Source organism: Sinocyclocheilus rhinocerous, unplaced genomic scaffold (genome assembly GCF_001515625.1).
Source record: "Sinocyclocheilus rhinocerous isolate Xijiao unplaced genomic scaffold, SAMN03320098_v1.1 scaffold3288, whole genome shotgun sequence".
NCBI classification, from domain to species: domain Eukaryota; kingdom Metazoa; phylum Chordata; class Actinopteri; order Cypriniformes; family Cyprinidae; genus Sinocyclocheilus; species Sinocyclocheilus rhinocerous.
In genome coordinates, this window is record NW_015655612.1 from 779,295 (window position 1) to 795,306 (window position 16,012).

General features: G+C 40.9%; 1 protein-coding gene across 1 annotated transcript in view; it reads right to left on the reverse strand.

The window, feature by feature from the left end:
• The window catches only part of LOC107718835 (potassium voltage-gated channel subfamily KQT member 5-like), a 141,444-nt gene that overhangs the window by 27,810 nt on the left and 97,622 nt on the right, over positions 1–16,012 (reverse strand). Inside the window, exons 2-6 of the mRNA XM_016526071.1 lie at positions 9,857–9,947; positions 7,041–7,167; positions 4,081–4,256; positions 3,200–3,325; positions 1,601–1,711 (exon numbers count right to left, since the gene is read on the reverse strand). Coding sequence (XP_016381557.1) covers positions 1,601–1,711; positions 3,200–3,325; positions 4,081–4,256; positions 7,041–7,167; positions 9,857–9,947 — 631 coding nt within the window. The remainder of the gene's footprint in view (positions 1–1,600; positions 1,712–3,199; positions 3,326–4,080; positions 4,257–7,040; positions 7,168–9,856; positions 9,948–16,012) is intronic.

Sequence of the window (16,012 nt, forward strand, 5' to 3'; positions counted from 1 at the left end):
TTACCACTGACAGAAACAGTCGGCTCTCGTGCCTTTTACATTTAAATCTCTATTATAAACAGTCCCGTGGGTCTTAAAGAACTTTGTTTTTCTACCTCCACAAAACAAGTGCATGTTGCCTTGTTTATCTAAAAGTGCACTTTTCTTTGTTTTAAACCTAGCCGAAAAGCCTGTGAAACACAGTAGACTAATTATACCTATTTATTGTGAAATTACTACATTTCCGTGTCAATCCATGTTCATTTTTACCGCGAACAAAGCGTTGTTACTTAAACTTAGCGAGTGCAGCACAGCAAAAATAGACTCGGTGCGGAAACGATCTCTGCACTGCTGCAGACGCACCGCTCCTGGAACGCACTGCCGGACCGCAACCACGTGCAGTGTGAGCGCTCTGATCCGTTAACATGGGTAAACTCAATTAATATAAACAACGTATTAAATGCATTTGGCTTCTAGATTTGTATATTAATTTGCTCAAGCAAGTGGAAACACATTTAAACAGCATATAGCCTACTTTTCTTGTGTTAGGCTATCACAAGCGTTGTTACTTAAACTTAGCGAGTGCAGCACAGCAAAAATAGACTCGGTGCGGAAACGATCTCTGCACTGCTGCAGACGCACCGCTCCTGGAACGCACTGCCGGACCGCAACCACGTGCAGTGTGAGCGCTCTGATCCGTTAACATGGGTGTGGAAAAAATACGCACCGCAAACGCAATGTATGTGTGAAACAGGCGTAAGAGAGACTGAGTGTGCAGGACACATTTGTGAGCAGAGAGTCACAGAACACTTGACGAGAATGAGTCAGACAGGCCGCTGAGGGGCTTTACAGCAACACATACTGTGCGTTCTCAAACACATCATAAAAATCATCACAGTACAAACACTCTGAGCTAACAAAAATGGTTTTAGTGATTTCAAGTTTCATCCTAAAAGACCACAAATCCCCCATCTCTCATAAGTGAGATCACTTAAGAAGTCAGGATAAGAAGGCATAACCTAATGCTTAAATTTATATCTCATTTGTACATCTGTCGTCATTTACTCACACTGAAGTTGTTCCGAAACTGTACGTATTCTTTCTCCTGCTGAACACAAAAGAAGATATTTTGAGGAACTTTGGTAACCAAACAGCTGCTGGTCCCCATTGACTTCCATGGTATCTTATTTCCATACTATGAAAATTGTGATAATCTTTTTTCCCGACTGTGTCATATATGCAAGTGAAACGGCTTGTTGAATGTGAATTGTAGGGTGGGACTTGAATTGTACAATGACTTTAAGGTGACTGCAAATTTCTGCACACACATGACGTCAGAAGAACTGGAATTTAGTGCACGAGTCATGATTACTTCAATTATGTTTTTATGGAGATTTATATGGAAGAAAAAATAATTCTTCAAAAAAGAAAGCAATAATCATCATGTTTGGGACAACATGAGGTTGAGTAAATGCAGACAGAATTTCCATTTTTGAGTATACTACAGCTTTAACTTCTATTTTTTTTATAAATCCATTGTTATGTAAAACAATATTTACCCCAATCTATTCTAATGTCAGAATGTGAGTCATGCAGTACATATCAGGTTGGAGCTACTCACAGCAGGCAAAGCGAAGAACGAGATGCCCAGCAAAGCAAACCCTGCAGACAGAAGCCGCCCGGTCCAGGTCTGTGGAGTCTTATCGCCGTATCCAATGGTGGTGAGCGTGATCTGAAGAAAGATGTGAGAATATGAAGGGTCAACCTTTTTTATATGTTTAAAAGACTAGGGTCATATTGCTAAAGACTTCCCACAGACAGACAGCATTGAATTATGTGTCTGGTTGCAGGCCCGCAGTGTACTTTAACACTCCACATATCACCTTCACTCATGTATGGAGGAGGAATAGTAACCTCTACACACTCTGACTGCATCTACATGATGGCCAAACATATATCGAATTCTGGCCAGGGCGCATTGGAAAGTCAAAGGCATCCAAACATGCAGTCAATTCTGTCCATTTATCCCATGTTAAACACCCATAAACCCCAATCTGTATTCTAAAGTTATGGCCACACATATGCACGGTATTAGATCCATCTTTCAGCAAGAGAAATACTTTGGTGGCTCGTCAAAAAAAAAGGATCAGTCTAACATCTCGCACTCCTTTCCACACTCATAAGTGAGCGCTTTAGATTCTTGCAGGCAGGGGATACTTAAACAAAGGCCCGGCCAAAGCAAATTCAACACATCCAGTAAAAGTGAGTGATTTGTCAAATGCAAAGAGCACTGCGGCCTTTCACAGCGCTTTGAGGCAAAGACTAGGAGTGTGGGAGCTCACACACAAAGCCAGACTCCCGTTCTCCTGTTTTCCTCCACAGAAGCCTGCCTGTCAGCTCCAGGTGCTGGCTTGGGCTCAACCCAGTGTAAATACCGTGTGGCTGCATAATATTGGCCCACCGCTGGTTTGTCTCTGCATCTGAGCTCTACAGCAGAAGACCATACCCTCAACTGACCTCACATCTCCTCGAAACAGCTCTGTTTGTGCTTGGTAGGAGCAGGAAATTACATGCATTTATTTGTTAAGTCAGCTGGTGAGGAACCATGACCAGTCCTGCTGTGTGTACCACAACAACTAAACCCTGTCAAGGCCTAGGGTTGTAACTGGTCACCGTGATTTTGCCAAGTAAGACATGATCCTGGATCAACATTTTTGTTGATCCTGGATCAAGATTACTGTCCAAAAATATAGACTAAACCCAATCCCTACCCCTAAACCTAACCCTACCCATAATTTATTCCTAAAATCAGTGTGAAATGATAGCTTATTAACAAGGGTGTAGAAGCACCTAACCCTGATCGTAAGCCTAAAACAGATATTTCCTGAAAAGTTATCCCTCAATTCTGATTGGTTAATTGGAATGTTGTTCCAGGATCAACAAGGATGTTGATCCAGGAACATGTTGTACTTGGTGAAATCACGGTCACCGGTTGTAACTCACTTATCGATTAATGCATGAAACACAGCAAAACACTGGCAATGCGTATTATTGAGCATCCTAAAACCCGTCAATGGGGGATGGAATTTATATAGATTGTATATAGATGTGAAAAAGGGGGATTGTGTGTACATTTGTAGGAAAATGTGCACACATGCTGAAAGGGGTTGATGAAGAGCGAAAGGATGACGTTTAAGGAAGGCACTTAAGGTAGACTTACCGTTCCCCACCAAAGAGCATCTGCATAGGTGGCGAACTGTTTGTTAAACTCTTTCTCCACCAAGTAGACCAAGAACGAAGAAAAGATCAGCACCAAGAAGCCAATGTACCAGGCGGTCACAAGCTCCTGAAACAAACATCACAATTTAAAACATCCAACAAATTAAAGTCATGTCTACAAAAATATCAAGACTAGTTTGGTGACCAGCTAAAGATTGGGAGATCAGTTTAAACCAGCATGGCCAGGTTGCAAACATAACAAAAAGCACCATTTTCTTTTCCTTTTCTTGTTTTATGTTTCTTTTTTTTCTTCTTTATTTTCTATTTTCTATAAAACTGTGCTGGAACACTGTTTATTGTAAAAAGTGATTTGCAAATAAACTTATTTTGAATTACAATATTAATAAATGTTTTAGAATTTAAAAATGTTCTGCTTTTTTTCTAGAGGTTGTCAGGCTGGAAATCAGCTGGATAGGAGGAAACCCAGAGGGGCCAGGCTGGGAGACCAGCTAAACCAGACTAAACTAGCAAAGACCAGCGAAACAAGCTGGTTTAAGCTGTTTTTTTCAGTTTGATCAGGGATGTCAGGAAAATGTAAACGCTTAAGCCTGAAAGGAGATAGAAATAAGTAACTCTGCTATTATATTGACCACAATGATTCATTGCGGGGACCCCTAATCTCTCCACTAAATGGTGGGTAACTGAGGACCGAGGAAGCGTGTGGTTTGGCCGCAGCCCGTGGATGAAGTTTCAGTCCAAGCGGTGCTGGAAAAAGAGGTTGATTGTGGGGGTCACATGTCTGTCTCGACATGAAAACTCACACGCAGTGTCATGACCGGAACTCATTTACTAATTTTTGCTCTTAAATAGTATTCGATATACCTTGCTGTGAGCGTAGACAACAGATCCAAGCAGTTTCCAGGTACCGCCTCGCCTGTCCATACGCACCATGCGCAGGATCTGCAAAAAACGCAGGCTGCGAAGTGCAGACGTGGCAAAAATATTGCCCTGGCTACCAGCTGAAACCACTGCGATGGATGCAATGAGCACAATAATGTCTGAAACACAAACACAGGAGACAGGGAACATTTGTATATGTTTACACCAAGAGAGCAATAGAAATACTTTGATTGACTTATTAAAAATAATTATAGCAGTTGGTCAATTTAGGAGATGGAATCAGTGACTCATAGTCCTCTTTATCTCACAATATCATTATCACTTAACTTTGGCATCACTGAGCCAACTTCAACAAGGACTAAGACCACCCAGCCATTTCAAGAGCACCGGAGCCCATCTACCTATAAACTAAGCTTGCTGTTGTTCTCTAAAACATCAGGAACAGAGATATATTTTTTTTTAAATTAGGCTGTTTCACTTGTCTGTTATGTCTTTCTCACTGAGGTCAGAGACAGAGAGAGGGGCCAAGAGAGAGCAGAGAAGCCACAGTCTTACAGAACAGCATATCTAATCCTTCGCTGCACACAGAAAAACCTCTCCAGCTCCCAGCGTGTCTTAACCAGGGATAATATTGTTCTTTACTCAAATCACCTCCGTCATATTTTCCTGCTGAATGTTACACTTGAGGTTTGAAATAAGAATGTTCTTGTGTCACACATGCTGAAGGTGGCCTCCTAAAAGTCTGTTATTTGAAATTCGAATCCCACAACCTTTGAAAGTTGCTACAAGGTGAAAATGGAACATTGAAGAACATGAGCAGATGGAAATGAGGGCAGCAGATTTGTGGTACTTGTGAACAAAAGCCATACTACAAGATGGAAAGCCAAAAATTGTAAGTTACCAGTAGAGAAACTTTGAAAATCCTGAAAGGCACAATTTTATTTCTTTTTTTCTTTCCCCTTTCTTTATTTTGCTGTAAAAGTTGCTTTGGAACAATGTGTGTTGTAAAAAAGCTATTTGTAAATAAACTAAATGAACTAATTAAATTACAATCTTAATAAAAAAAATGTATAACCAAACTTTCAGTTCAAGGTTTTAAATATTTTATAATTGGCTTTCATATATGACAGTACTGACATCTCCTTGTTTAAAGCTACAGATCTCAGATTGTGTCCAGTGTAAAACCTTTTTATTTAGACCACAGTTAAAAAATTTGGTCAGTAAGATATGTTAATATTGCCATTCATCAAGGATGCAATAAATTGCAGTAAAGACATTTAGAATGTTATATAAATGTTATGTAATATCATATTTTAATGTTAATTATTAAAATTATTTTCTGAAGGACTGGAGTAATAACGTTGAAAATTCAGCTTTGCCATCACAGGACAACATTACATTTTTACATATATTAAAATAGAAAAGATTGTAATTTGTAATAATATAGCACAATATTGTTTTTATTGATAAGAGCCTTCTTTCAAAAACATTTTTAAAAATTCCCAAACTTTTGAAACACATTGTTTTGGTGCACATGTATTCTTGTTTCACAAATCTTTATTTTATTTACTTGTTTATTTAATTTTTTACATTTTTTATCTATTTCATTTAACAAGGTGAATTTACTGTAGGTAAATCGGGTTACTTTTGACAGCCCAAAAAAGTAGTTTCCCAGAATTTTTCTGAATTAATTAGTTGTTTAAACATTTTAAATCACTGAAATGGTTTAATAGTTGCTATGTTGCCATGCAAAAGTGCTACATGAAGTCAAAGATAAATATATTTATATTAGATAACATGAAGATGAAATAATAGAGGATGTGGTCACATAAAGGGTTGGCAAGTGTATGTACATAATATGCAAAGACCGTTTCACAATTTCTAATAGGACATGCCAAATAAATGTGTTGAGCAGGGAGGGGAAATTGTTTCCTTTTTCTCTCTGTTTCATAATTCAGAGTTAGTCTCAGCGCTGATGGGATGCTGATGGAACTCAGCCTCCTAATGAATGGAGATGAGGTTCAGTGCATGACACACAACACACTGATATATTCACACTGGAGCCTAAATTACCCTCATACAACACAACACCACATACACCACTTGTAATAAATATAAATAGCACTGGTTAGTTATTGCCTGTAATCCCTCATTGGTTAGTTATTGTAAGTGCTGTTATGCAGATGTTCTGTATATTTGTTTCATAATTAATTCTTTGTAATTAACTCCATAATTTCTTGTATTAATTCATTTGAGGTTCAATTTAAAAATGTATATGAGTTGTAATGTGATGTAAATTCATTTGGTGTACTTTAAAACATAAGGCGCGAGAATGCGTCACTTTAACGGAAATTATGTGCTTGTTAGTCGCCCTGATGGACTGATGATGAGCAGACGCATCACAAGGCTCTGCTAAGTTAAATACGTTTAAGTTTAAAATCAGTGCTGTCGCAAGCCAAAAGGACAGTAAAGAAGATTTTCATAAACTCAAAGACCTCTTTTCATGACAAGCGGCCAATGAGGTATTTGTTTGTAAAATATAACGAAAGTGTTCATAATAGCGCTAAGCGCCATTTTGTGTTTGATGTATTTGTACTGTTTTCACTTGTGTACAGTTCTCACGGCGTTGTGGCGTTAAGACGTCAAAGGCGCGAAAGACATAAAGAAGACGACCATAAGAATAAAACGCCCGTTCTAAAGAACCAACCTGTGTCTGTTGTCGTGAAGAGAGCTACAGTTATTGTCTGCTTTTCCTCATGAGGGATTTACAAGAGAACTCTCACATTCATTATGTATGTTTGAGTCAGTCATCGATTTGGGGCAGAGGTGCTATCATTAGCCCATCGAGCATCCATCAACATCCACACCAACACAGCAGATCCATCACCCTCTACAAACACACATATGGAGAGCACACTCAACGAACACGTTTTTTATCCTACCGATGACACAGAATGGTTTTCTTGCAAAGCGCAGTCGTCCTTGCCATCCCCTGTAGCGACAGCAGCATCCAGCCGACCAGATGCGAATGATGTACTCCAGACCGAACACAACAATCATCACAAACTCCTGCAAAACAAAAATACAAACAAACACCTTTCATGACATCAGGTGCACCACTTAATATATGGTAACTAATTAAAGCTATCTCGCCAAAAAAAAATGCTTATTGTTATTTTCTGTAAAGTTAGGCATGAATGTATTACATATGTATATACTGTAAATACTGTACACACACACATACCCTGATACACCACAGGAGGCCTAGCTACTGTAACATAATTAACCTGTCATCTAATCCATCATTGCCACATTCCTGGTGTCTGCTAACTGCCGTGTTAGATAAACCCCAGGTGAGTTCATAGAGGGTTTCACCGGATTAGGGTTTCATCTGTCTGCATGCATAGTAGGGCTGTCAAAAAAAACCCCGAATTTCGATGTTCGTCGAATTTAAAATAAAAATCCACATTTTTAGGTGTGCGTCAGGCAGCCTTATCAGTGGCGCACGAGATGCGATGGCGATGTAAGTGTCGTTGCATTATAATGTTTTTGTTAGCTTATCCAGTTGAAGCCACTAGATGCGGCGCTGCTGCGTTGTTCATTAAAAATATTGCGGAAAAAGAGAACATCAATGCGGAGATCTTGTTTATATCAAAACTGAAACAAAGCATCAAAACATCAAAGCCGTTCACACAGAACACATATTTTGCGCATGTTCTAGAGGGATATCTATCACCGTTGCACTCGCATCTCGCACAAGAGAGCCGCATGTAAAAATTCCCGCCTACGGAAATTCGAGGTCGTGGTTAGAACGCTTGGTTGAGTGCATGATCAGACAAGACGACGATGAAGAAGAAGTGCTGCTGTAGCCTCGAGTTTTTGCAAGTTATTACACATGCACCTGAATACTTAATAAATCTAATCTAATAAATAAATCTAATGGGTTGATAAATATTAACCTCAAAGATTTATACTATATTTGGTAATGTTTCTTTAATATATACTCTTTAATATTTATGTAAATATGAATAATACTCTATTTATTCATATTTACATTTCTATTCATATTTACATTTCAGTTTTCTTCATTTATATTTGAATTTCTTATTCTATATTTCTCTATATAAAATCTTGAATTTAGTTTTAGGGTAAGTGGCTTATAGGTTTTGTTTTTTAATTCATTATATAGAAAGAGAAAATCAAATTAAATTTGTGTTAGGAAAATTCTCTGATGGAATTCAATGTAAAATTGTTGCTGTTTTATAAACTAATGGCAGTTAATTTGTTGATAATGATGTTGATTTAATATTTGTCTGAATAATATTTGTCTGAATATCAAGTCCTCTTTGCAGCTGTTAATGGACTAATCAACCTTTTCCCAGGTTATATTTCATGTTTGCCCCATCTCTGAGGGGTAAGAGGCCTGGGATAGGCTTTTCAACTGTCCTGTCCTGATCCACTGTGACAGCTGAGCTGGGCTTCCCACGGCTTGACACAACACTGTTTGCTTATCCTGAGCACTATCTGATACTGGAGGCAGTGCAGGTCCTGCTTTCCCACCAGTGGGGTAGACGCCATCCTCTCCTGCTTTCAGGTCAGCTCAGAGTCTCTGAACGTCTCTCAATACAGCCTCTTTAACTGAAACAGGAACACCTTGGCCCGCTCCACTAAGCGTCCGGTGGGACTGAGGTGCTCAATCACAAGTCACCTGGGAGGATCCCATCAGACAGTAAAACATCTCAGTGAAAGGATGAAACCAGCCCAGCATAATACAACATGTATCAAATGGCCTAATCCAAGTGATCGTCTTTTAACATTTTTGAAGGGATCTTTGAACACCAGACCAGAGAGAAACACTGAGACCTTGTTTTGAGACTTAAAGTTAAAAACAAATCAAAATTTACCTTCACTGACCCTACAACCCTGGTCTTAAGACCTGCAAGAATGACAACTATAACAATAACTTTCCAACACTATTATTCCTCTGTGCTGTTATCGTTATATTTGTAGTGTGGACTTCCTTACTACAGTTCAAATGTTTGGGGTTGGTAAGATATTTTTACATTTTTAAAATAAAAATACAGTTAAAAAAAGTAACAAAATGAATATAATTTTACATCTTATTATAATTTAAAACAACTGTTTTCTATTTTAATATTTTTTACAAATTTAATTTATTCCTGTGAAAGCAAATCTGAATTTTCAGCATCATTACTCCAGTCTTTAGTGTCACATGATCCTTCAGAAATCAGTCTAATATGCTGATTTGCTCAAGAAACATTTTTTATTATTATCAATGCTGCTTAATATTTTTTTATGGAAACGATGATATTTTTCAAGATTCTTTGATAAATAGAAAGTTCAAAAGAACAGCATTTATTTGAAATAAAAATCTTTTATAACAATGTAAAAGTCTTTACTGTCATTTTCAATCAATTTATTGCATCGTCAATTTCTTAAAAAAAAAACATTTGTCTTGAAATAACCCTAAACTTTGAACAGTAGCGATGCTGACATCACTTAGGCCATGTACGAGAATCTTAACCAATAGCCAAGTGATTTAGAAACTGTTTAAGCAAACTTTCCCCCATACAATAAATTCAAGTTCCAAGCTACATTTTTCTCATTTATTACTACATTTTACTCTGAAATTCATCATTACAGAAGTAAAATGAAGTTGTACACAGCAATTCATATTGACTCGAAGTGTTTCAGGTGGGTATTTTGTTTCTACATTCAGTACGTTTGTGTGTCTCACCAGTATAAGGAGACAGTGATTGGAGAGGTCCATATGAGCAGGGATGGTGGAGAACACAGAGAGAACTAGACAGCCAAACACCAAAGTGAACCTGCCAGGGAACAAAAAAGGAAAAACATTAGTCATACAGCTGAAGTAACTGTATCCTGTTCTGTGTGACTTCACCTGAGCAACTGCGAGATTAAACTGAAGGTTTCTTTGTTCTGATGTGAAAGCACCTTAACAAATCTCAGGATGGACCCTGTGAAAGAACACCGACTGAATCTGAGAGCTTTCAGAGAGGCATTAGATCGCAATTGAATCCGGTGGTGCTTTTCTACAGCTCTTTTAGCAACTGACCAGTAAACAGAACAGCTTTTGAAGTACCTGAATGACACACTCACACAAAGAACTTCCCTAACAAATCATCACTTTCAGCATCATTAAAGCTGCAGAGTTTCACTAATGATGGATGTGTGTGTAACTGCACACACCACACACACCCTCTGGCTTCTCTGCTATTGTCTGAGAGCTATTTACATGAACAAACAGTACATGCTTTCTCCTGCTGTCCCTTTGGTGCAGTATGCTGTATCTGTCCCATTGTCTCTCTCTCTTTTGCTCTCACCCTGTCTAAGCAGGCCATTAAGAACATTGGCCTGAGGTGGAGAACAGAGATGGACTCTTCATTTTCAGAAGCAGATGCAGCTGTGCGAGATGTGCAGCCGTATGCTGTCTGAGTGAACTAGCAGACTTCACTGTGTCTTCCAGCAACTGCTGTCCTTATGTTTCCTGTAAATACATTGTGTCTGGGAGCCTGTTTTTTACATTCAGCACGGTCTTCTGTATTTTAACCTTTAGCCTCCACCTCCCTCTTAATTGAAAGGAACCATATTCTGTAATTTGTATATTATTATTACTATTTCTTTCCTATCTCAGATTCACTTATAATTGGTTTCCTGCACCATAATTGTTCACATGACCATTTCCGACCCTCTCACTCTGACCCTTAGGCCCGTTTTGCCAGTGAAAGCAGCTTTTTGCAGCACATATACAAATGTAACCATATTAACACTTAATTCTTACTTTGAGCATATAGTGATGCTGCACAGCTAATAGTAGGTTCAAGTAGGTTTCAACACAGATCCTTTTGCTCTCTATAGTCTTTCGAAAACAGCATTTTATATGAAACAACAAAGAATAATGGAGCAAACTACTCACCCATTGTTTGAAAAAACCTTTTGGGGGTTGATGCAACGTAAATGCACTAGTCAGCACATATAACAGCACTTTCTATTCAGTAAATCTGACTAAATGATTTGAACAGTTCATATGCTACAGTGGAAATGAGTTCCATTCCATGTCGATTTTTGAATCTTAAATTTATGTAAATTAGATTTGAAATGGGCATTTGCGACATCTATATGCACACTACCATTCAGACTTTTGAGGTAAATATATATACATCAAAGGTGAAAGTGAAGACTTCAACATGAAATAGATAAAAGGTTCCACAAAAACACAACTGTTTTCAACATTGTTGAGCGTTGATAATAAGAAATGTTTTTTTGAGCAGCAAATCATATTAGAATAAATTCTGAAGGATCATGAAACACTGAAGACTGAAGTAATGACTGCTGAAAATTCAGCTTTGCTATAACAGGCATAAATTGCATTTTAAAATATATTATAGTTAGTGCTGTCAAAATTAACGCATTAACGCAGGCGATACATTTTTTCAGTTTAAAAATTATTTAACGCCGTTAACGCAGGGGCAGAGCCTAGAGTTGGCCACCCCACTCATAACTGCTACTTCTGTCTCTTTTTTCTTGTCAAGAAGTGCATTTATTCAGTCGCAGAACGTCTTTATCAAACAGTGTACGTTTCAGACGCGCACTCCAGCTTCACTTCAGTGCCAGGCTTGATTCAAACGAGCGTGGAAATGGTACTGGGCTCGCAGCACGTGCTCTTCAATTGCACGCACAAAGGCGCCGGTGCGTGCTGCAGCCTGTATCATTTCATATCAACACACAAAATAAACTATGTGCATGCAATGTCGTGGTCAGTTAAGTCATGAAGTTACCAAAAAGGCGATTAAAGCTGCCTTAAAACTGTGCATGCATGTAATATATATGAGTCACATTTAGGATCATGTCTCTGAAATGGTTTTACAAACTGTCCTGGAGCATCCCAGCACTTTCTTCCTCATCTAACACACCCGATTCAAGTCGTCAGTTCATTAGTAAGACCTGAAGTGGGCCAGAAAAGGTAAATAGATTTGAGAGAAAATACGATGCATGTCAGATCCGCGTCATGTTCAGCAGCAGCAGCAGCTCTTAAAGAAATAGCAGCCAAACATCCTAATAACCAGCTGTTGTGATGTCTGTCAATCAAAGAAAAAAAAGAGGAAATCAATAACTTTTATATCTTTAAGGATTAATCTGTATTTAGTTTAGAATTTAGTGTTTGATAACTTTATTCAATTTCTTTATATGCACAGGTAGCTAAATATGACATTTTTTGTAATGGTTTTATGTGAAGATTGTTTTAAGTTCACTTAAATTAGAAGTTATTTTTAAAGTCTAATAAATGTTAAAATTAATAGCTCTTAATTATACTGTAATGTTGAATGGCTATAGTCAATGGTTAAATATTAGGGGGAAATTTTTTCATAGCGAAATCAGTATTAATTGGTATCAGTGATACTGGCCTTCAGTCATAAAAAAGATGGCATTAAACAGATATTAAAAATATACTGTCTTTATGTTGTTTGTACATTAATTTGAAGATTGAATGTGAAATTATTGCAATATAAAAGTATATTTAAAAACTTTAATGTTAGGTAGGATTAATCGCGATTAATTTCATAAAAAAAATGTGCGATTAATTAGTTAATTTTTTTAATCGATTGACAGCACTAATTATAATAGAAAATTTATTATTTTAAATTATTTCAAACTGTAATAATATTTCACAATATTACTGTATCAACTGTATTTTTGATCGAATAAATTTAGCCTTGGTAAGCATTAGAGATTTCTTTCAAAAACATTAAACAAAAAATACAGTACCTAAATTTTTGAAGGGCATTGGTGTCACACTCGGGACAAGGAGGCAAACAGGCAGAGTATTTCAAAGGATTAGTGTAGCCCAGGAAGTGCATGGTGGATTGGTGAAACTCACACTTTTCCGCTTTTAGGTACAGGCAGTGTTGGCGGAGGCGCTGGAGGACCTTGGTGACGTGGCCACGGTGTGCTTCGAGGTTTGGTGAATAAATGAGAATGTCATCGATGTAGATGAGGACGAACCGGTTGAGCATGTCTCTGAAGATCTCATTCATGAAATTTTGGAATATGGAGGGTGAGTTGGAAAGCCCATAGGGCATGACCCGGTACTCATAGTGGCCGGTGGGAGTCACAAAGGCTGTCTTCCATTCATCCCCCCTACGAATGCGGATTAGGTTATAGGCGCTCCTTAGGTCCAGCTTGCTGAAGACGTGAGCTCCACGAAGCTCCTCCAAGGCGGCCGGGACCAGAGGAAGGGGATATGCGAATTTGACCGTCTGGTCGTTGAGCGCTCGGTAATCTATGCACGGCCTCAGACCCCCATCCTTCTTGGCCACGAAGAAGAAGCTCGAGGCTGCGGGTGAGGTGGACGGACGGATGAACCCTTGTTGCAGGGCCTCATGTACGTACTCCTCCATAGCGGCTCTCTCCGGGATAGATAGGGGATAGACGTGTCCTTTGGGTAACGGGGCCCCAGGCAGCAGGTCAATGGCACAGTCCCATGGCCGGTGAGGTGGGAGGTGAGTGGCTGCGACTTTGCTGAACACGTCCTGGAACGCCTGATATTCGGGAGGAACTGGAGGAGCCTGCGAGGAATCCGGGCTTTCCACAGAGGTGGAACAGACAGGGAGGTCGGTTAGGACGGAGATCGGGGTAGGCAGGCCCTGGAGACAATCCTGTTTACACTCCACACTCCACTGGAGTATCTCTCCGGACTTCCAGGCAATGGTGGGTTGATGCTTTGATAGCCAGGGATGTCCCAGGACGATGTCCACGACGGCCTCCTCCAGCACCAGTAGTGAGATCCGTTCGGTGTGAAAACATCCGATGCGTAGACCGACCTCAGGCGTGCGGTGCCGCACCAATCCCTTGCCCAGCGGCTTTCCTTGGACAGTGGTGATCTGGTAGGTGGTAGCATTTTTGCAGCGGGGAATTTGTAACCCGGCAAGACTACGGGAGGAGATGAAATTCCCCGACGCTCCCGAGTCCACGAGGATTTTGACTGGAAAGGAGTGGGTGTGATAAATTAGAAGAGCACTTATATGAGGCATACAAGATACATCAGGAGTGATCTGGATAGTACTCACCGCTGGGCGTGGTGGACGAATGGGACAGGTGCGGAGCTGATGTGCATTAGAACCGCAGTAGAGGCATAGTCCCCGGGTGAGTCGCCGAGATCGCTCCGTGGATGATAGATGGTAACTATCCGTGATCATGGGCTCTGGTGCTGGAGATGAAAGGCTGGGTGAGGCAGCGGCAGCGGGTAAAGATTCCCTATGGCAGGCGGTTAGGTGTTGGGAGATGCGAACCGCCTTCTGAAGGAAGCTGTCGAGCCCCACGGTGTCGTCGTAAATGGACATCTGTTGCCGCAAAGCGGGGTTTAAGCCTCGGCGGAAGGCAGAGAGCAGGGCAGCCTCGTTCCAGCCGCTGCTGGCGGCGAGAGTGCGGAAGCGAAGCACGTAATCATGGATAGATAAATCCGCTTGCCGCAGTTGAAACAACTCCTCCTGCACGGTGACCTCCGTGGTCGATTGGCCGAACACCTCCCACTGGGCGTGGTGGACGAATGGGACAGGTGTGGAGCTGATGTTCATTAGAACCGCAGTAGAGGCATAGTCCCCGGGTGAGTCGTCGAGATCGCTCCGTGGATGATAGATGGTAACTATCCGTGATCATGGGCTCTGGTGCTGGAGATGAAAGGCTGGGTGAGGCAGCGGCAGCGGGTAAAGATTCCCTATGGCAGGCGGTGAGGTGTTGGGAGATGCGAACCGCCTTTTGAAGGAAGCTGTCGAGCCCCACGGTGTCGTCGTAAATGGACATCTGTTGCCGCAAAGCGGGGTTTAAGCCTCGGCGGAAGGCAGAGAGCAGGGCAGCCTCGTTCCAGCCGCTGCTGGCGGCGAGAGTGCGGAAGCGAAGCACGTAATCATGGATAGATAAATCCGCTTGCCGCAGTTGAAACAACTCCTCCTGCACGGTGACCTCCGTGGTCGATTGGCCGAACACCTCCCGGAAATGTTTCACAAAGCCGTCTAGTGAGTGCACCCACGGGCTCTGCGAATTCCACAAGGCTTCAGCCCATTGCAAGGCTCTTCCTGACAGCAGCGAGATGATGAAAGACACCTTACCCCGCTCGGACACAAACAGGTGGGGTTGCATTTCCAGGTAGAGGGAACATTGCAACAAAAACCCGCTGCAGGAGGCTGCCTCACCCGAAAAGCTAGCTGGCCGGGCCATGGGACAGGCGGGTGGGTAGGCAGTGACAGTCCGATCGGTGAGGGGTTCCGGTGAGGAGGTGTTCCGAGAATCCATGAATCCGAGTTGTATTCCGTTTGTAAAAGGGGCTGGTCTTCTGTCACACTCAGGACAAGGAGGCAAACAGGCAGAGTATATCAAAGGATTAGTGTTTATTAACACAACGGAGAAAATGCTGAAAATGCTTAGGAATCAACTTAGAATAACTGGAAGCTGAGAACACAGTCTTATCTGGTGTCGAATACAACGAATACAAGCGAGAGCAGAAGAATCCTAGGCTTTAGGCAGGCAGGCAGGAGAGGGACCCGAGTTGAGATGCTTGTAACCTCGAGACCAGCCGATGAGTGACTGAGGTGAGTGTGTATTTGACTGGTGTGGTAAGTGGGTGCAGGTGTCCGTGATTAGTAATCGGGTGATTGTGAGCGGGTGTAGGAGGCTGATTCGGCTGGTGAGGCAGGTGTTTCCGTGACAGGAATAGAGTGACTTTCTGTATCGGTTCTTATTACAGCGGAGTTGGAGGAGCCTCCGACTGAAGACACTCTGCTGTCTGTTCAGCAGGTCAACCACCTGCAGTGGTTGTGGAGAGAAGAAAATTTGAAACTATTTTTAATTATAGTTAAATTATTTGCTATGTTTTTTT